This window comes from Falco peregrinus, chromosome 1 (assembly GCF_023634155.1).
Source record: "Falco peregrinus isolate bFalPer1 chromosome 1, bFalPer1.pri, whole genome shotgun sequence".
Lineage (NCBI taxonomy): Eukaryota > Metazoa > Chordata > Aves > Falconiformes > Falconidae > Falco > Falco peregrinus.
In genome coordinates, this window is record NC_073721.1 from 115,203,506 (window position 1) to 115,219,202 (window position 15,697).

The following is a 15,697-nucleotide window of genomic DNA, read 5'->3' on the forward strand; positions in this document are numbered from 1 at the left end:
CATTTTCTTAAAAAAAGCAATCAGAAATACAGCAATAACTTCAGGAAAAAGAACATTTGCTGACATTAGCCATCTTTTTCTCATTTATATTCAAGACATTACTCAAGGAATTTAGTTTAAACCCTTCTACACCTAGTATATACAGCTAATCAATGCCATATATTGATTCTTTAGCTCTATAATCCTGAGTGATGGTGTAGCCCATTTTTACTTGCAGATTCAAGGCAATATCCAGTATTTAGAGGACGCCCTTCAGGCAATGAATCTCAGCACAGACTGGACTTCCAACTGATGTTGAAAATTCGAGACACACTTTATATCACTGGCAGGTAATTTTCCCTCACTCAGTTCATTAGATTAAAATTCTTTTCTCTTCTGGTTTTGCATTTATGTGTAAAATTCATTTGGAAAAATCTGTGGAATATGATAAAAATTAGAACTGGGGGAGGACTTCCCAGAGAAATATACTGTATCTATGGCCAGTGCATGAAAATTGGATTTGAAGGCTGCAGTTACTGTAGTTATGCTAAAGCCAATGATCAAATACTCTTTTCGCTCTTTTATATTGCTGCCCTGGTAAAAACCTCTCCTGATCATTTTAAACTTGGACTGACACATCAGGGATGTAGGAAGTGAGGATAACACATTTAAATACTTAAGTGGACAGCGGGACACTGTGGGTGCTCTCCAAGGACCACACCAATAAAAATCAAAACCACCCCACGTTGCCTATGACCAGCCTCCTCCGATCTGTATTAAACACAGAAAATCCATGAGCATTTCATAAAAGTTTCTGGTCTAACAAAGCACTCTAAAAATAGATTTAGCTTATCAAAAACAAGGCCCAAATTTACTTGTGTTTTTACTCTTTGCAAACAGGGACCAAGTTTACACTGTAAACTTAAATGAAGTTCCAAAATCAGAAGTTACTCCAAGCAAGGTGAGTAGATAGAGCTGCAGGCAAGGGAGAGGTATTTTCTTAGGGTTTTAATTTTTTAAGAACTTTTCGTGGAAAGGAAATTAAATGTCCTTTTCTGGTTTGATTTAACAGAAATTAACATGGAGGTCAAGGCAGCAGGACAGAGAGAACTGTGCTATGAAAGGCAAACATAAAGTAAGTTTAGCATATACATTCTAGAAAAACAACACTAATGTTTATTGCATACCTAAAGTCTGTGATTAATACATCTTACTCTCTTTTCAGGATGAATGCCATAACTTCATTAAAGTCTTTGTTCCAAGAAACGATGAGATGGTGTTTGTCTGTGGAACAAATGCATTTAACCCTATGTGCAGATACTATCGGGTAAGAATATTGAAAATGTCATTGATCCGTTACTGGTGTTGCTTACTCTAATTATGCTACAGCAAATACATCTAGTGTGATGGGAGCGTGCTTCAAGGTGAAATAAAACCAGACAGAAGCCAATGTGCTGAATTAAGTTTTGTGGAAAGACAATGTTATGATTTTATGCTAGTGTACAAAATAGAAATGACGCTATCACCCATTTTTCTTCTCTAGCTGAATACCTTAGAGTATGATGGGGAGGAAATTAGTGGTTTGGCAAGGTGCCCATTTGATGCCAGACAAACCAATGTCGCCCTCTTTGCTGGTAAGAACTTTTGCTTGTAATGAGTCTAAATGATTAATGACGCCAAAGGAGCCAGAGAGCTTTTAAAGCAAGCACAGGAAAGCTAAAGGTGTCATGGTGCCCCTGCTCTTGAATTTTTTAGAGGGGCTCCAAAGGATTAGAAGCTGAGCTGTTAATAAATAGGTTACGGCAATTTGGGGAAGAGTGACAGTAAAGAAACGGTGAAAAATACAGGCTAGTCGGAATTCTGTAGATTATTAAAGGCCTCTTAATACCACGTTTTCAACTTCCGTTGTAGATGGAAAATTGTATTCAGCAACAGTAGCAGATTTCCTGGCAAGTGATGCTGTTATTTATCGCAGCATGGGGGATGGATCTGCCCTAAGAACAATAAAGTATGATTCCAAATGGATAAAAGGTAATTTGGGGGAGTATTTTCCCATCACATGACAAATGTAATTTCAGTGACACAGAGGGTCAGGTAATTCACAGCCAGCGTGCTTTATACGTATGCTACAATGTCAGCATATATGTGGCTTTCGATATAGTACGATTGCAATAAAAAAGCAGTTTAATACAATTAAAACAAAATTTTTGTTCAATACATGAATGAATGAATCTTCAGTAACAAAATACCTTAGCTGAAATGCAATTTCTGTGAGGTCTTTTCACAGTCCATTAGCCAATATTAAATACTTCAAGTTCATTTAAGCTCCAGTGCACCCGCATTTGGACATCCTAAAATATCCAGAAGACTGGAGCTCACGGTAGCTGGTATGGACCTGTGGAGAAGCCACCAAGTCACGCAGCTATATAGTGAGTGTTGTGTGCCAATTGTCTAATTCTGTGAAGTAACCTTCTCCTTGCTCTTTCTTACAGAACCACACTTCCTCCATGCCATAGAATACGGGAACTACGTTTACTTCTTCTTCCGAGAAATTGCTGTAGAGCACAATAATTTAGGCAAGGTAGGTGTTGTCACAGCGAGCTGTCAGGTAGCCATGAGTCGTAGCAGGATGAGATCATCCTAAAACAGCATCACTAACGAGCACGGTTTACAATATGAAGTGTGGACTGGTACAGAGTTCGCACAATTTTCCCATCAGTATATTTTATGGGGGGAGGGGTGGGAAGGGAACCAGAACAGTGGATTCTTCAACCAAAAAATTGTTTCTGGTCTCTATGCCTTGCTGTTAGGCGAGCTTGCTACTGGTATCTTTTAGTATTGCTGTTGCTGTAGTGTTGCTGTTCCCTTAACAGTTGTGGCAAGTAATGGAAAATCTGAGGGGTTTTTTCATGCTTATCAAAGAAACAAAAGAAAACAACACAAAAGAAGAGTTTCAAGGAAGTTTCTCTAATGTCCCTGGATATTGAATAATTCAGTCATGCCAGTACAGAGTATAATACTCGTGCCTCACCATGGAAGGATATTCTATAATAAATTATTAAATCCTTTACACATGGTTAATTAAAGTCTTTAAATCTCACTAACAATATGATTTTGAAGGGAAAAAAGGGCGGGGACAAGCTGCATTGTTGCATTTGCTTGGTGATACATTAAGATGCCTGTGCACGACGAACTAAACACCATTTGCTTTCATCCTTTCTGTGCACGTAAACGGCAGCTTCCTGTTAACAAAGTCATCTTTGGTATTTTATTAACAGCTCAGAAACAAGCACTGCTTTCCTTGTATCTCTCAAACCTTTCTCCGTTTCCCTTTCCCCCTTTTTTTTTTTTTTCTTTTTCTATTTTCCTCCACAGGCTGTGTATTCCCGTGTGGCACGCATATGCAAAAATGACATGGGGGGGTCCCAAAGAGTCCTGGAGAAACATTGGACATCCTTTCTGAAAGCTCGGCTCAACTGTTCGGTTCCCGGGGATTCATTCTTCTACTTTGATGTTCTGCAGTCTATCACAGACATAATAGAAATCAATGGAGTCCCCATGGTTGTCGGTGTGTTCACCACGCAGCTTAACAGGTGAGAGATGAGCAACCTTACATCAAAGGCAGTTCTCTGGTTCTCTCTTACACTGAAATTGGTGCCATTGTAGTCATGAGTTTTCACAACTATTTTTCTAATTTTACAGCATCCCTGGTTCAGCAGTCTGTGCTTTTAGCATGGATGACATTGAGAAAGTCTTCAAAGGGAGATTTAAAGAACAAAAGACTCCTGACTCTGTTTGGACAGCTGTACCTGAAGACAAAGTACCAAAGCCAAGGTAAAAGGTTCTTGCTCATGAATGCCATAATATTGGCCTTGCAAAGAGCTACCTTAAATCAGCTGCACTCTTGAGTGTCTTGTCGGGTGAAAACCAAAGCAGAGCTTTACGCTTCAGCCATAAGGATGCTCATTAGCAGGCTGCCTTCTCATTAACTAAAATGCCAAGAGGAAAACAATGTTATTCTCCTTTCAGACCTGGCTGCTGTGCAAAACACGGCCTAGCAGAGGCTTACAAAACCTCCATTGATTTCCCAGACGAAACACTTTCCTTCATCAAATCTCATCCTTTGATGGACTCAGCTGTTCCCTCGGTCATTGAGGAGCCCTGGTTTACCAAAACACGTGTCAGGTATGACACCATTCAGAAATGACACGTGAAAAGGAAAACCAAGCAAATGCACTGTTAATGATATGCCCTTTGGTCTTGATAGATACAGATTAACGGCAATTGCTGTAGACCATGCTGCTGGGCCCTACCAGAACTACACAGTCATATTTGTTGGCTCTGAAGCAGGAGTAGTACTCAAAATCTTGGCAAAGACCAGGCCTTTTTCTTTGAATGACAGCGTATTACTGGAAGAGATTGAAGCGTATAATCATGCAAAGTAAGTATTACCATAACACCTAAGCTCTTCATCTAGTCCTTGGTACCTAGCTAAAACAAGCTATGGCAAACGAAAACCAACTCATTATCACCATCACCACTTGTTTGTCATTGCACGGTGTTCCTCAGGTTGAATAACCTGAAAATATTTGGTCACTTGCTGTTTTGCATGGGTTGAGTGAACAACCTAATTCCATTCCAGTGACATCAGTGATGCAGTCTAATTCTTCCGCAAACAGATAGCTTCTTCCCGAATATGAAACGTCAGAACTAGCCGCTGCTGTTAAAAAGGAATGATGTGAGCTTATCTTGAGGGTTTCTCAAGAGTGACCAATAATGTATAAACTGCATCTAATCATTTTAATCTTGTTTTTTCTGGCACAAAGAATTTAGGAATGGAAGCATTCCAATTAGACTGTACAGGTGTCCAATACAGGACTCCTGTTCTGCTGAGATATTTATGCCGACTGAGAGAACAAAGAAAATGGATTTGGATTTTTTCCCTACATAGTTCAGCAAACTGTTCACCTAGCTGTAAATAGGGGCCAGAAGCTGGCATTTGATAATCCATAGATTTGTTTAGAAATCGCTCAGCAAAGACCACTAAGTTACATTTCTATATGTAAAAAGTCTCTTTTCAGTAGCTACAGGGACAGTAAAATGTTTGCAGTGTAAGCACTGCACAGAGTACGACAGTTACTAAAACTATGGCCTTCTGTTATTTTTGATGAACAGGTGTAATGCTGAGAGCGAGGAGGACAGAAGAGTCATTTCCCTTCAGCTGGATAGAGACCACCATGCTCTGTTCGTGGCATTCTCCAGCTGCGTCATTAGAATTCCTCTGAGTCGGTGTGAGCGTCACGGGTCATGTAAAAAGTACGGCCCCATTCCTGAACTCTCCCTTAAAGGAAGGGCACCAACATTTCTTGGGAAGGAAGTAAAAAATGCATGATTTCTTGGGGTTTTTCTCTTGCAAGGGCATGTATTGCTTCACGGGACCCGTACTGTGGCTGGTTAGACCACGAGGTGTGTGGAAGAGTGACGCCAGGCATGCTGTAAGTACCCCTTTCCAAATCGGCCTCGCATCTCTACGTATGCCCTAGAGACCACACGAGCTCGTATCCTGTTCCTCTCCTCTTGCACTCAATTAAGATATTTCCAGGTGGTTTAAAGGTGGTTTATCGGTGTGCTCTATGTCCAAGAGAACAGAAAAAGTCTGACCTAACTCTGCAGTCTCTAGGTGAAGACTCGCTTTTAGCAGGAGTTTTACGTATGTGTGGGAGGACAAGTAGACCTGTAGGAAGAGCAGTTGGAAGCAGGAAGGCAAGAAATTGCTGCCTGCAAAGCTGAGCAGCTCAGAGAGGACAGGACATAGCATCCCCTCCCAGGCGTGCTCACGGCCAGGGCACAGTCAATTGCAAATGTGAAGGCACGGGATTCACAGTGGGAAAAGAGTTAAGGTTTTGCCTCCACGCTGGAGCTGGGGTGATATATATATGCATACCAAAGGCATTTTGCAAAAATCAAGTCTGTAATATACAGTGCATTAGCAGCTGTATCTTAAAAGAGGCCTTTGTAGCAGGCCACTGCAAGCTTTAACTAGTATAATTGGACAGTTGTAACTAAAACCAAGAGCATGCCCGATGCAGAAGACACGATGAAGTTGCTGAAAAAAGGAACATTTTTTTATTTCTTTCCATTTCCTGGCATAAGCAGGTACATAGAGTTTTAAAGCCTGGTTATAACTAACTTGTGCATTTTGTAAAAGAATTTTTTTGGGCCATACACCAGCTCTTGTATATGTTTCCATTTGCTGCTTCCAGAAAAAAAAAAATCACAATTTGTCTCCCTACTAATACTGTTAATTGCAGGTTCTCTTTGTTTGTTTCATACAACCACAGCACTGGAGGATACGTACAAGATGTTGAATACGGCAACACGGCGCAGCTTGGGGACTGCCATGGTAAGGCTGAGTCATGGCTGCTCATTTCTTATGTCTCAACAGTAGTCTGTGGCCACACCTCACTATGGATGTTAAATATGTGATGAGCTTTTCAGTAACCCGATGAACCATCACCTGGTGTTACTGCGAATGTTCACAAAGCTGAGCTTTTTGGTCCTGGGTGGCAGAGTTTTGTCTTTCCTTCACCAGTTTGCAACTATTTGGGGTCTACAGCAAAGTATTGAAGAATTTATTTTTTTGTAACCAGTAATATTTTAGTTTTTATTTTCCATTACTCAGGTTTGAGATCTTTTGCTTTCTTTTTGTTACTTTTTACTGATTACTTGTTCCTTTAATTCTTTTAGAAATTTTGCCTACTACAGCTACACCAGATTACAAAATATTTGGCGACCCAACATCTGGTTAGTTTTTTTTAATTTTTTTGAATTAATGACCTTTACTTTCCTTCAGTTCAGCATTTTCAGCCCTTTTTTCCTTCCTTTTGCACAGTTGGCAATCCTCCATTTTTGTGCTTTTACTCATGTTCCCACTGATGGTAAAGATAGTCAGACTCTTCTCACTCAGCACTTCACCCTGTGTAGCCGCATGTTAACAGCTCATTATTTATTGAGACATCTTTTATTAAAGAGCCTGATTAACATAGATGACATCTTCACTGCACGAAAGTCCACTAAGCTTTACTCTTTTTTTCCCCAGCCATGCATTTGTGAATGCCCCTATTGGTCATCTCTAGTAGATGAATGGCAGAATTTCATCATCTTCCTCCTTACCTATCCTTTCCTCTTTTCCTCTTTCCCAGCAAGCTTTTTGCACAAATACACATTTTCTAAAATGTGTATTTCTATATTTTTGAAATGTTTTAAGTAGTTTATGCTAATGGAAAAAAATTAACATCACAAACTGTGTAGCTGAATGAGGACTTGTGTAGACAAATGTGGCTTAGAAAAAACTTTATATGCATTGTTGCCAGATGGACTTTCACATCCTTTTCTCCTTTAGTGATTTTTCTAGTAGTGTTTCCACCGTCAGCCCCTGGTGCTCAGGGAGACGGGACCCAGTGCTCCTCTCTTGAATCCAAACCAGGACCTGTGTTGATTCCAACAGGAGCAAGACTGAGCCCTTATTTTCCAGTCTTTGCTCCTGGAACTTGGGTCTCTGCTTCCAAACCACGGGCACATTTCTGACTGACAAATACAAAAATAATACATTTGTGTGTATTGTAAGAGTGCAACAAGAATATTATTTTGTGTTTTGGTTTCTGATATTTGCACTTCTGTAACTTGACAAGAAGTAATGTTTGAGACTAATATTTTCCAGATGTATTTACCCATAATGTAAGTTAGAGACTCAGTTAGGAAAGCAAACCAAAACTGTGTTACGTGGAAATGCTGCCTTGCTTGCCATGAGTGTTTATCAGCTGAATTTTCAAAGTGATATTTTAGGACACAGGTACAACTGAACTTTATTTTCAAGTGTGCTTTTGAAGTACATTTCTCAGTCAGATCTTGAGCCATGAACTTTCATGCCTAAACCTACTGGGACAGCAAACACAAAATGCTTGAGTGGTGCAAAGTAGACATTGGATTGTAAACCCAAATTGATGTGTTTCCTCCTCGTGTGCCTTTTCTCATAGGCTATGATGGTTCCGTTCAGCAAATGTGCTACAGAGGAGCTAGGATCTATGTAACTTTGTTCCTTAGGAACCATTACAAAATAGGGCTTAAAAACATTCCTTTCATCTCCACCTGTAGAAATGGCTCATTCAGCAGTTCCTGGTATACCATAATAGCACTAATGGGGCTGATCTGGTTTCTCGGGCATAACCTGTCACGAGTGCGTATCCTTCCAAGTAACTTTTTTTTTTTTTTTAAGATGTTTAAAAGGCAGCCAACTGTGTTGTCTCCAGTGAAGAATATAGCAATTATTAAGTAGAAGAAGTTGTGCTTTTCATCTCCACCAGTTGCTTACTTTCACTTTTGCACTGCTTTCATGTTTGACTTCTCTGGCTTTTTGGCTAGCAGCTGTTGATGTTTTAATGTTGGGGTTTTTTTGTACTTAAAATTTTTGAACCAATTGATTTTAATCAGCCCACTGTACTTCTGCAGAGTGTAGGGGGTCACATTTTGCTCTGACATGTAACTCCCATTAAATACTGTCTCCAGCTATAGCTTAGATGTGCCATGAAACACGTTAATAAAAATCTGTTTGCCACCACAGACATGGAGTTCTCCTCAGCTTCCATTACCACAGTGGCAAGTATCCCAGTTATATCACCTAAAGTGATTGGTTCCTGGAAACCTAAAGTGACTGGCTCTCGGAAATTTGTAGTTCAAGATGACCCAAACACTTCTGATTATTCTGATCCGTTATCAGGTGTCCCAAAGGGTAAGGCCTTACCAGGGAATACATTGCAGCTGAATGGAAACCTGATAGTCTCTCAGCATTGTCTAAGGCTTAAATGTAACAGCCATGATTGTTGGGCTGTATTGTACACCCCTTTCCTGTGAATATGCAGACAGTGCAATCATGTTTTTCATACCTACTTATCTGGTGTACAAAGCACTGCTTAGAGCTTATAATGGGAAACACCGATAATAAGCTCAGCCTTTTATTCCTGGAGTGCTCCAAAGCTCCCATTAAAATCGGTGGGAGTTTTGGATGCATTAAAAAAAATTACATTCAAGACTTATATGCACCTTTGGTGGTTGTTTTCAGACTAGTCTAGTTTGGGTAAGACTGTTAGTCCTCATGAATGGTTGCTTACAAGAACATAATGGTTTGGGGTTTTTTCATTTGGTTTGTGGGTGGGTGAACAGAAAACAAAGCACAGCTCCGTGACAGATCCATGTGTTAAATCCATGCCTACCTGCAGCATGTTTCTGAAGAACGTGGGCCAGATCTGAGTAAGGATGTGCTGAATTTTTATTCTCTGGATATGAGCATCAATTCAGAGATGATCTCAGTTTCTAGACAGACACACACAGTTTTTAAGCCAAACACAAAAAGAAACACGTTCTGCATGTAATTCATCTTTCTGTAGCCATTCTTTCAGCTAAGTGGACCTTTGATTAGGCTCTTAACGGCAACAAAGACTTTAATTCAGTAGACTGTTGCAGTCAACCAAAGAATTGAGAAGCTTCCAAGCCCATAACCAAAACCTAAAACAACTCTTCCATCAGTACACAGAAGAGCCCCGTGACAGACATGTTTGCACATTCTGTATTTACTGAAAATCTCACCAGCCAAAACCCATTCGTGTTTTATTACCATTCACCAAAACATATCAGGTTTCCTATCAGCCATTATGGCAGTGCATTTGTCATTTTAATTTGTTGCAGTTGTTTTCTGTTTTGCTTTAAGTTTTTGTTACCATTTGTTCTTGGTTCTGAGTCACATTTTGTGTCATAGCTATTGGTGAACTTCAGTCGCGTTTTCTTTCCTCTTCTGCACAGTGCCATTAAAACCCATAACCCTGAACATGACCAATGTTCAAAGGCCTTGCCTCTAACAAAAGTGAATCTGTTCCTTCCGTCTTGCTCTTTCCTTTTAACATCCCTTGGGATAGTTAACACAATTACTTTCATTAAAAACTAATGTCTTAGCTGCAAGATGTCTGTGGTTGCTTTAAAAATCTCAAAAAACCAGAGGGAGCTTGTTGTTAATATACGAACAAAAAACATCTAATCCAATATTAGTTAATAATCCAATATTAATCTAAACTTCTGGGTCTAAACTAAAAGTTTTCTAAATTTTAACATTCTCTAATAACTTAACCTTGCAAATTCGGTTTTTTTCATGTTATGCAAGTATTTATGTTTATTATTGACTTAAAAAAAAAGAAAAGAAAAATCAGTGCTCTAAGAAAATGACATAATCTTGAACTTCAAAAAATGTACATCTATATAATGCAAGGTGTGGTACTCCAAGGCTAGCAACCTATGGATGTATTAGTTTACAAGCTTTGCACCATAGTACATTAACGTGGTTATAACAATGCAGTATGTACATTATACAGTTTTACACATTTGCATAATCCTGTCTCTCTTTTGATACTGATTTATGAGTTGGGCAGAAAATTGAGAGAGAAATCTATCCATGAGTTATTAATTGCTGTCTGGCCTAGCAGCACCTTCTAACCTCAATTTTCCAGCAGAAATCATTAATGTTAATAGCATGCAGGCCCCTATTTGTGAGCCTTAAAGGAAATTTGGGGACAGGCTAAATGGAATGTAATATGAGGAGAGAAGCTTTGACAAGCATTCCTCATTATCAGAGGAAATGGACAGTCTTCATTTAGACTGGTCAATGCTCACACAGTCGTTCTTATTTTTTAAATTATTTGCATTCACCAGTGCTGTGGATTGCAGGATCCAGCCGAGTTGCACTAACACTAGACACAGAGCACTTACAGACACGGCATAGGCACTTCCCGGAGGGAGGCTGCCGCCTTCTGAAATGTGTCGGTATGAAGCGCATGTAGATTTATGATACACTGCCTGTCTTTTGCAGGTGTAAGGTGGGAAGTACAATCGGGAGAGTCCAACCAAATGGTTCATATGAATGTCCTAATCACTTGTGTCTTTGCCGCTTTTGTCCTGGGAGCCTTTATTGCGGGAGTGGCCGTTTACTGTTACCGGGATCTATTTGTACGGAAATCCAGAAAAATACACAAAGATGCAGAATCAGCTCAGTCCTGTACTGACTCCAGTGGGAGCTTTGCTAAACTGAATGGGCTGTTTGATAGTCCCGTCAAGGAATATCAACAAAACATTGATTCACCCAAACTTTACACAAACCTGTTGACTAGCAGGAAGGATTTGCCACCAAACGGTGATACGAAGTCCATGATGGTGGACCACAGGGGCCAGCCTCCAGAATTAGCTGCGCTTCCAACTCCTGAATCTACACCGGTTCTTCAACAAAAGACTCTGCAGGCTATGAAAAGTCAATCGGACAAAGCACATAGTAACCTCAATGCTTCACGAAAAGAGACCCCACTGAAAAGCCCTCAGTTTTTTCCTTCCAGTCCTCCACCCCACTCTCCTCTAAGTCACGGACATATTCCTAGTGCTATCGTTCTTCCCAATGCTACCCATGATTACAATACATCTTTCTCAAATTCTAATGCGCACAAGGCAGACAAAAAGATGCAACATATTGATCATCCACTTACAAAATCGTCCAGCAAAAGAGACCACAGGAGGTCTGTTGATTCCAGGAACACCCTGAATGATTTTCTGAAACACTTAAATGAAACTACTAGTAATCCCAAAGCAATTATGGGAGAGATTCAAGTGGCCCACCAGACTTTAATGCTGGATCCCATGGGAAATATGTCTGAGATCCCACCTAAGGTTCCCAACAGGGAGGCGTCTTTATACTCTCCTCCATCAACTCTTCCGAGAAACAGCCCCACAAAACGAGTGGACGTTCCCACCACTCCTGCAGTACCAATGACCTCTTTGGAAAGGCAGAGAGGTTATCACAAAAATTCTTCACAAAGGCATTCAATATCTGCCCTTCCTAAAAACTTAAACTCACCAAATGGTGTTTTGTTATCCAGACAGCCTAGTATTAATCGTGGGGGGTACATGCCTCCCACGGCAGGCACAAAGATGGACTACATGCAAGGGACGCCTGTCAGCGTTCACCTCCAGCCTTCCTTGTCTAGGCAAAGCAGTTACACGAGCAATGGCACCCTTCCTCGTACAGGAATAAAGAGGACACCCTCCTTAAAACCTGATGTGCCACCAAAACCGTCATTCGTTCCTCAGACTACTTCAGTCAGACCACTGAACAAATACAGTTACTAGGACATGTCTGTGCTAAAAACGAGTGTGGCATTGACCTGTACAGGTTGTGAGATGGTGGCATGGTAGACACATAAGACAGAGACTTGCTTGTTATTAAAGAGAACAAAGTGGCCAAAGAAACTGTCTTTACTTCAGCAACATCTGTGTCTTGCCACATGTAGCTATAGCAAGGCTTCAATGTACTTGCTAAGAGCAAACACAAAAAAAAAACAAAACAAAACAAAGGAAAGTGCTGGTCATTACATTTCTTTTGTTTGGAGCTAAGGAGACATGTAGCACAATGGGGTGGGGGCTACTTTACTGTTCTGAATAGCTAAGAGAAAAAGTTATTGGGAAAAAAATCAGTAAGCAAATACTTGAAAAATGGGTTCCATTTTAGACTGCCATTAAGCGTGGTCCTTCCCATTAAATGTGAACATTTTAATATGTATGCATTCACCTTGCCTCTTGCACAAATGTCAGAAAATGGTAATGTCTCAATGAATATCTGGGTTAATAATCAATTTGCTGGAATTCAGTCTCTGGCCCAACTGTAGCATTGGTTTTTTTTCTCTCCATGTGTGTGGCATTTTGTTTGTGCCACAGATAAAGCTGTGTGTGTGTGGATGTGCGTGTGTACTGTACACACTAGGATGTACTTAGATTCCCATTGCATCTTTTATGCTGTGGAATTGTTTACATTGAGCATGACTGAACAAACAGATGACTCTGCCTTCTGCAGCCCATTGGGTTCAGTTTGGAGACAGCTAATGATGAACTGCACATCTCTGCCAGCCTTCTGAATGATAATGCCTTGATGAAATAGTCACCCAGTGAAAGAGTGCAGATTTGTTTAATTCTTCATAACTCTTTGTTACGCTGCTATTGATTCAGAGCTGTGCATTTCAAATCTAGTGTTTTGGGCTGGAACGGGGGGGTTTTACTGTGTTTCCACAGTGCCTCCATCCAATACCTGGCCACTGTGAACTTGAGCCCCTGTACTTCTCATCGAGGGCAGCTAATAATCAATTCATTTGATAAAGGCCTGTGTAACTAGAGGTTACATTTTTCTTGCATTTAATAATGCCCTACACACTGATTGACATTGATCTTGTCAATAAAAAAGAAGACACATTAATTGGCCTGGCAGAAGCAGTCTGTGAAAACTCAACAGTAGTGCAATCAATTTGTTTTTGTTGTATTATGTAAGGGTTGGTTTTTTTTTTCCAAAGTCATGCAGGTAATGACAATATTCTGTAAATATTATGTGTGAGTTTACCTGAATCTGTGCATTTTGTGCCTTATTCATGCAAATGATAAAAGTACTAAAAAAGAAAAAAAAAAATCTGTCAAGTGTTCTCACTATAGCACATATCTCCCGAGTGCCAGTTGTAAAATCTCTCAACAGCACCCCCAAAAAAAAAAAGAAAAGAAAGATAAAAAGCAAGAATAATTAATGGTAACTAAAGGCAGCCTACAATCCAAGACGACAGCAGCATTAAATCACCTTACCATGATAAACATTCCACTCCAGCTCTCCGAAGGATCAAACAGTTATAATGTGAAATCAAATGAGGTTTCTAGGGTAATGGAACACCTGCTAAAGTTGTGTAAGCTATTTAGTAGGTTTTACAGTATCCACTTGCAGCTGATGTTCAACACAGATGGCTATTTTAGCTTGCAAAATACACACTACCACATTGTTTATTGAGCATAACTATAGAAATAACCATGGCAGAGGAATATTCATGAATTAGCGGGACAAATAACTGCAATGGGTTTCAGAGACGGTGGAGATTTATATTACGTGTTCAAAGGGGAGGAAAGGTTAGTCACTGAAAACTGGATCTCTGTTACAGAACAATGAATAAAGGATAGAAGTAGTATTTTTTTTCTTGCAAGGCTGTAAGGGACATTTATTTCCTGAGACCTCTGGATCCAAAAATCAATGATCTCTCTTCCTAAACACTTCTATCTTGCAACTAAAACACTACAGATTAATAACTATTAAAAATATACTCGGTTGTCAAAAGACACAAACTGATCCGAATTCACTTTACAAATATTAATACCGACTTGTGTGAAACCGAAAGATAAATGTATGTGAACCCTGATAACCTCCTGTAACATTGTGCTGCCTTGTAGATGGTAATGTGAGTTCTCTCAGTATTTATGTTGAAATTTCTAACATTCAACCTAGTCCTTATTCTGTTAATTTAATAATAAAAGATGCTTTATCCATTTGTGCAAAGGTAAACGCAGATTGTATCTTTTTTAATGGTACGGCATAAAAAAAGTAACCCTTAAATGAAGCTGCTCTATACTATAGAGTACTTTAACATGTATAGATATCTTGTAAACTTGTATTGTGGATGTGTAAATAATACGTTCTTTGGGTTTTTAACACCGCATGTAAAGTCAAAATAAAATATTCCAATGTACCTAGTGTCTAATGTCATTATTAGTGAAGCCAGTTTTAGGTGCATTGTTGCTGGGGGTACAATAGAGGAAAACTGCTTGCCTTTAAAAGCTCTGTGAAGGCGGCACAGACATCTCCCATCAGACTTGCAGAGGTGGACGGTGACTCACACGGGTGTCCTTCATTTTCTTTGCAGCCACATGTTGACATGCATATTCTTGAAGGAGAGTGTCTGTAGATGACTTTCAGGCTCCTGAGTTTAAATATAAAACGTCAAAGGAGGAACTGGCATGCACTGTTAGAGTGTAGGACAGTCTGGGTTACCCATAGGATACACCAACAAGATGCACTGAATTTGAAAATACATGCTAGGTACCTTTACCGGAGCTTGATCCAGGTTTCAGCTGGGCACTGGTTCCTGCGAAACTTTCTTGTTAAGGTTAGCGAAATACCAGTTTTGTGCAAATACAATACAGTTTTGAAAGAAGATAGTGTGTTCCTTCTAAAATGTAGGCTACTAAAAGATAGAGATAACTCCTGGCAAAATTAATTGCAGACCCTACAGAGCAGGGCATTCCTAAATACTTGTTAATGCTTAATAATTGAAATTTAGGTTTCAGGCAGACAGTAGAGCCCAACAGAAATACACATGCCGTGTATTTAGTATGTGCCAACATCACATGTAATTTTAAAATAATCAGGGTGATTTAGTATCAGAAAACAAATATAACACATTCTTTTAATTAAAAGGTGATTTGAGATAATGGATAAAAATTATTTGTTATGAGATTATGCTCTCCAAGGTATTAATCATTTGAAATTACTGTGCACGTTGTAACAATATGATGGCACCTAGTTGTATCTTATCTAAAAAAAAAAAAAAAACAACTTTCAAAGGGCAAAGAAACACAGTGCTAAAAAAAAATAATCCCAAACCTGTAATGGCTCAATATGTATTTTTTCTAGTGCAGAAGCAAATTTAAACAACTTTTGATTGATGCAGGCTTCTTTCATTGGATGTCTATATGAAATGAAGAGTCAAACACATATAGCTGTCCTATGCTGCACGCCTGTGCAGCCTTCCCACTTTAAGCTTACCTGTGC

At 39.6% G+C, this 15,697-nt stretch overlaps 1 protein-coding gene across 11 annotated transcripts in view; it reads left to right on the top strand.

The window, feature by feature from the left end:
• Positions 1–13,624, top strand: part of SEMA6D (semaphorin 6D) — a 138,135-nt gene extending 124,511 nt beyond the window's left edge. For 4 of the 11 annotated variants that reach the window (XM_027792527.2, XM_055809670.1, XM_055809684.1 and 1 more), the window contains exons 3-19: positions 218–329; positions 880–940; positions 1,052–1,114; positions 1,205–1,306; positions 1,523–1,613; positions 1,891–2,010; positions 2,472–2,560; positions 3,355–3,572; positions 3,682–3,813; positions 4,009–4,164; positions 4,247–4,420; positions 5,155–5,295; positions 5,397–5,474; positions 6,291–6,382; positions 6,727–6,783; positions 8,600–8,767; positions 10,892–13,624. In XM_027792527.2, the coding sequence (XP_027648328.1) occupies positions 218–329; positions 880–940; positions 1,052–1,114; positions 1,205–1,306; positions 1,523–1,613; positions 1,891–2,010; positions 2,472–2,560; positions 3,355–3,572; positions 3,682–3,813; positions 4,009–4,164; positions 4,247–4,420; positions 5,155–5,295; positions 5,397–5,474; positions 6,291–6,382; positions 6,727–6,783; positions 8,600–8,767; positions 10,892–12,195 (3,158 nt within the window). In that variant the 3' untranslated portion in view covers positions 12,196–13,624. The remainder of the gene's footprint in view (positions 1–217; positions 330–879; positions 941–1,051; positions 1,115–1,204; positions 1,307–1,522; positions 1,614–1,890; positions 2,011–2,471; positions 2,561–3,354; positions 3,573–3,681; positions 3,814–4,008; positions 4,165–4,246; positions 4,421–5,154; positions 5,296–5,396; positions 5,475–6,290; positions 6,383–6,726; positions 6,784–8,599; positions 8,768–10,891) is intronic. The other 7 variants (XM_055809651.1, XM_055809689.1, XM_055809661.1 and 4 more) reach the window with 7 other exon arrangements.
• The last annotated feature ends 2,073 nt before the right edge of the window (positions 13,625–15,697 follow it).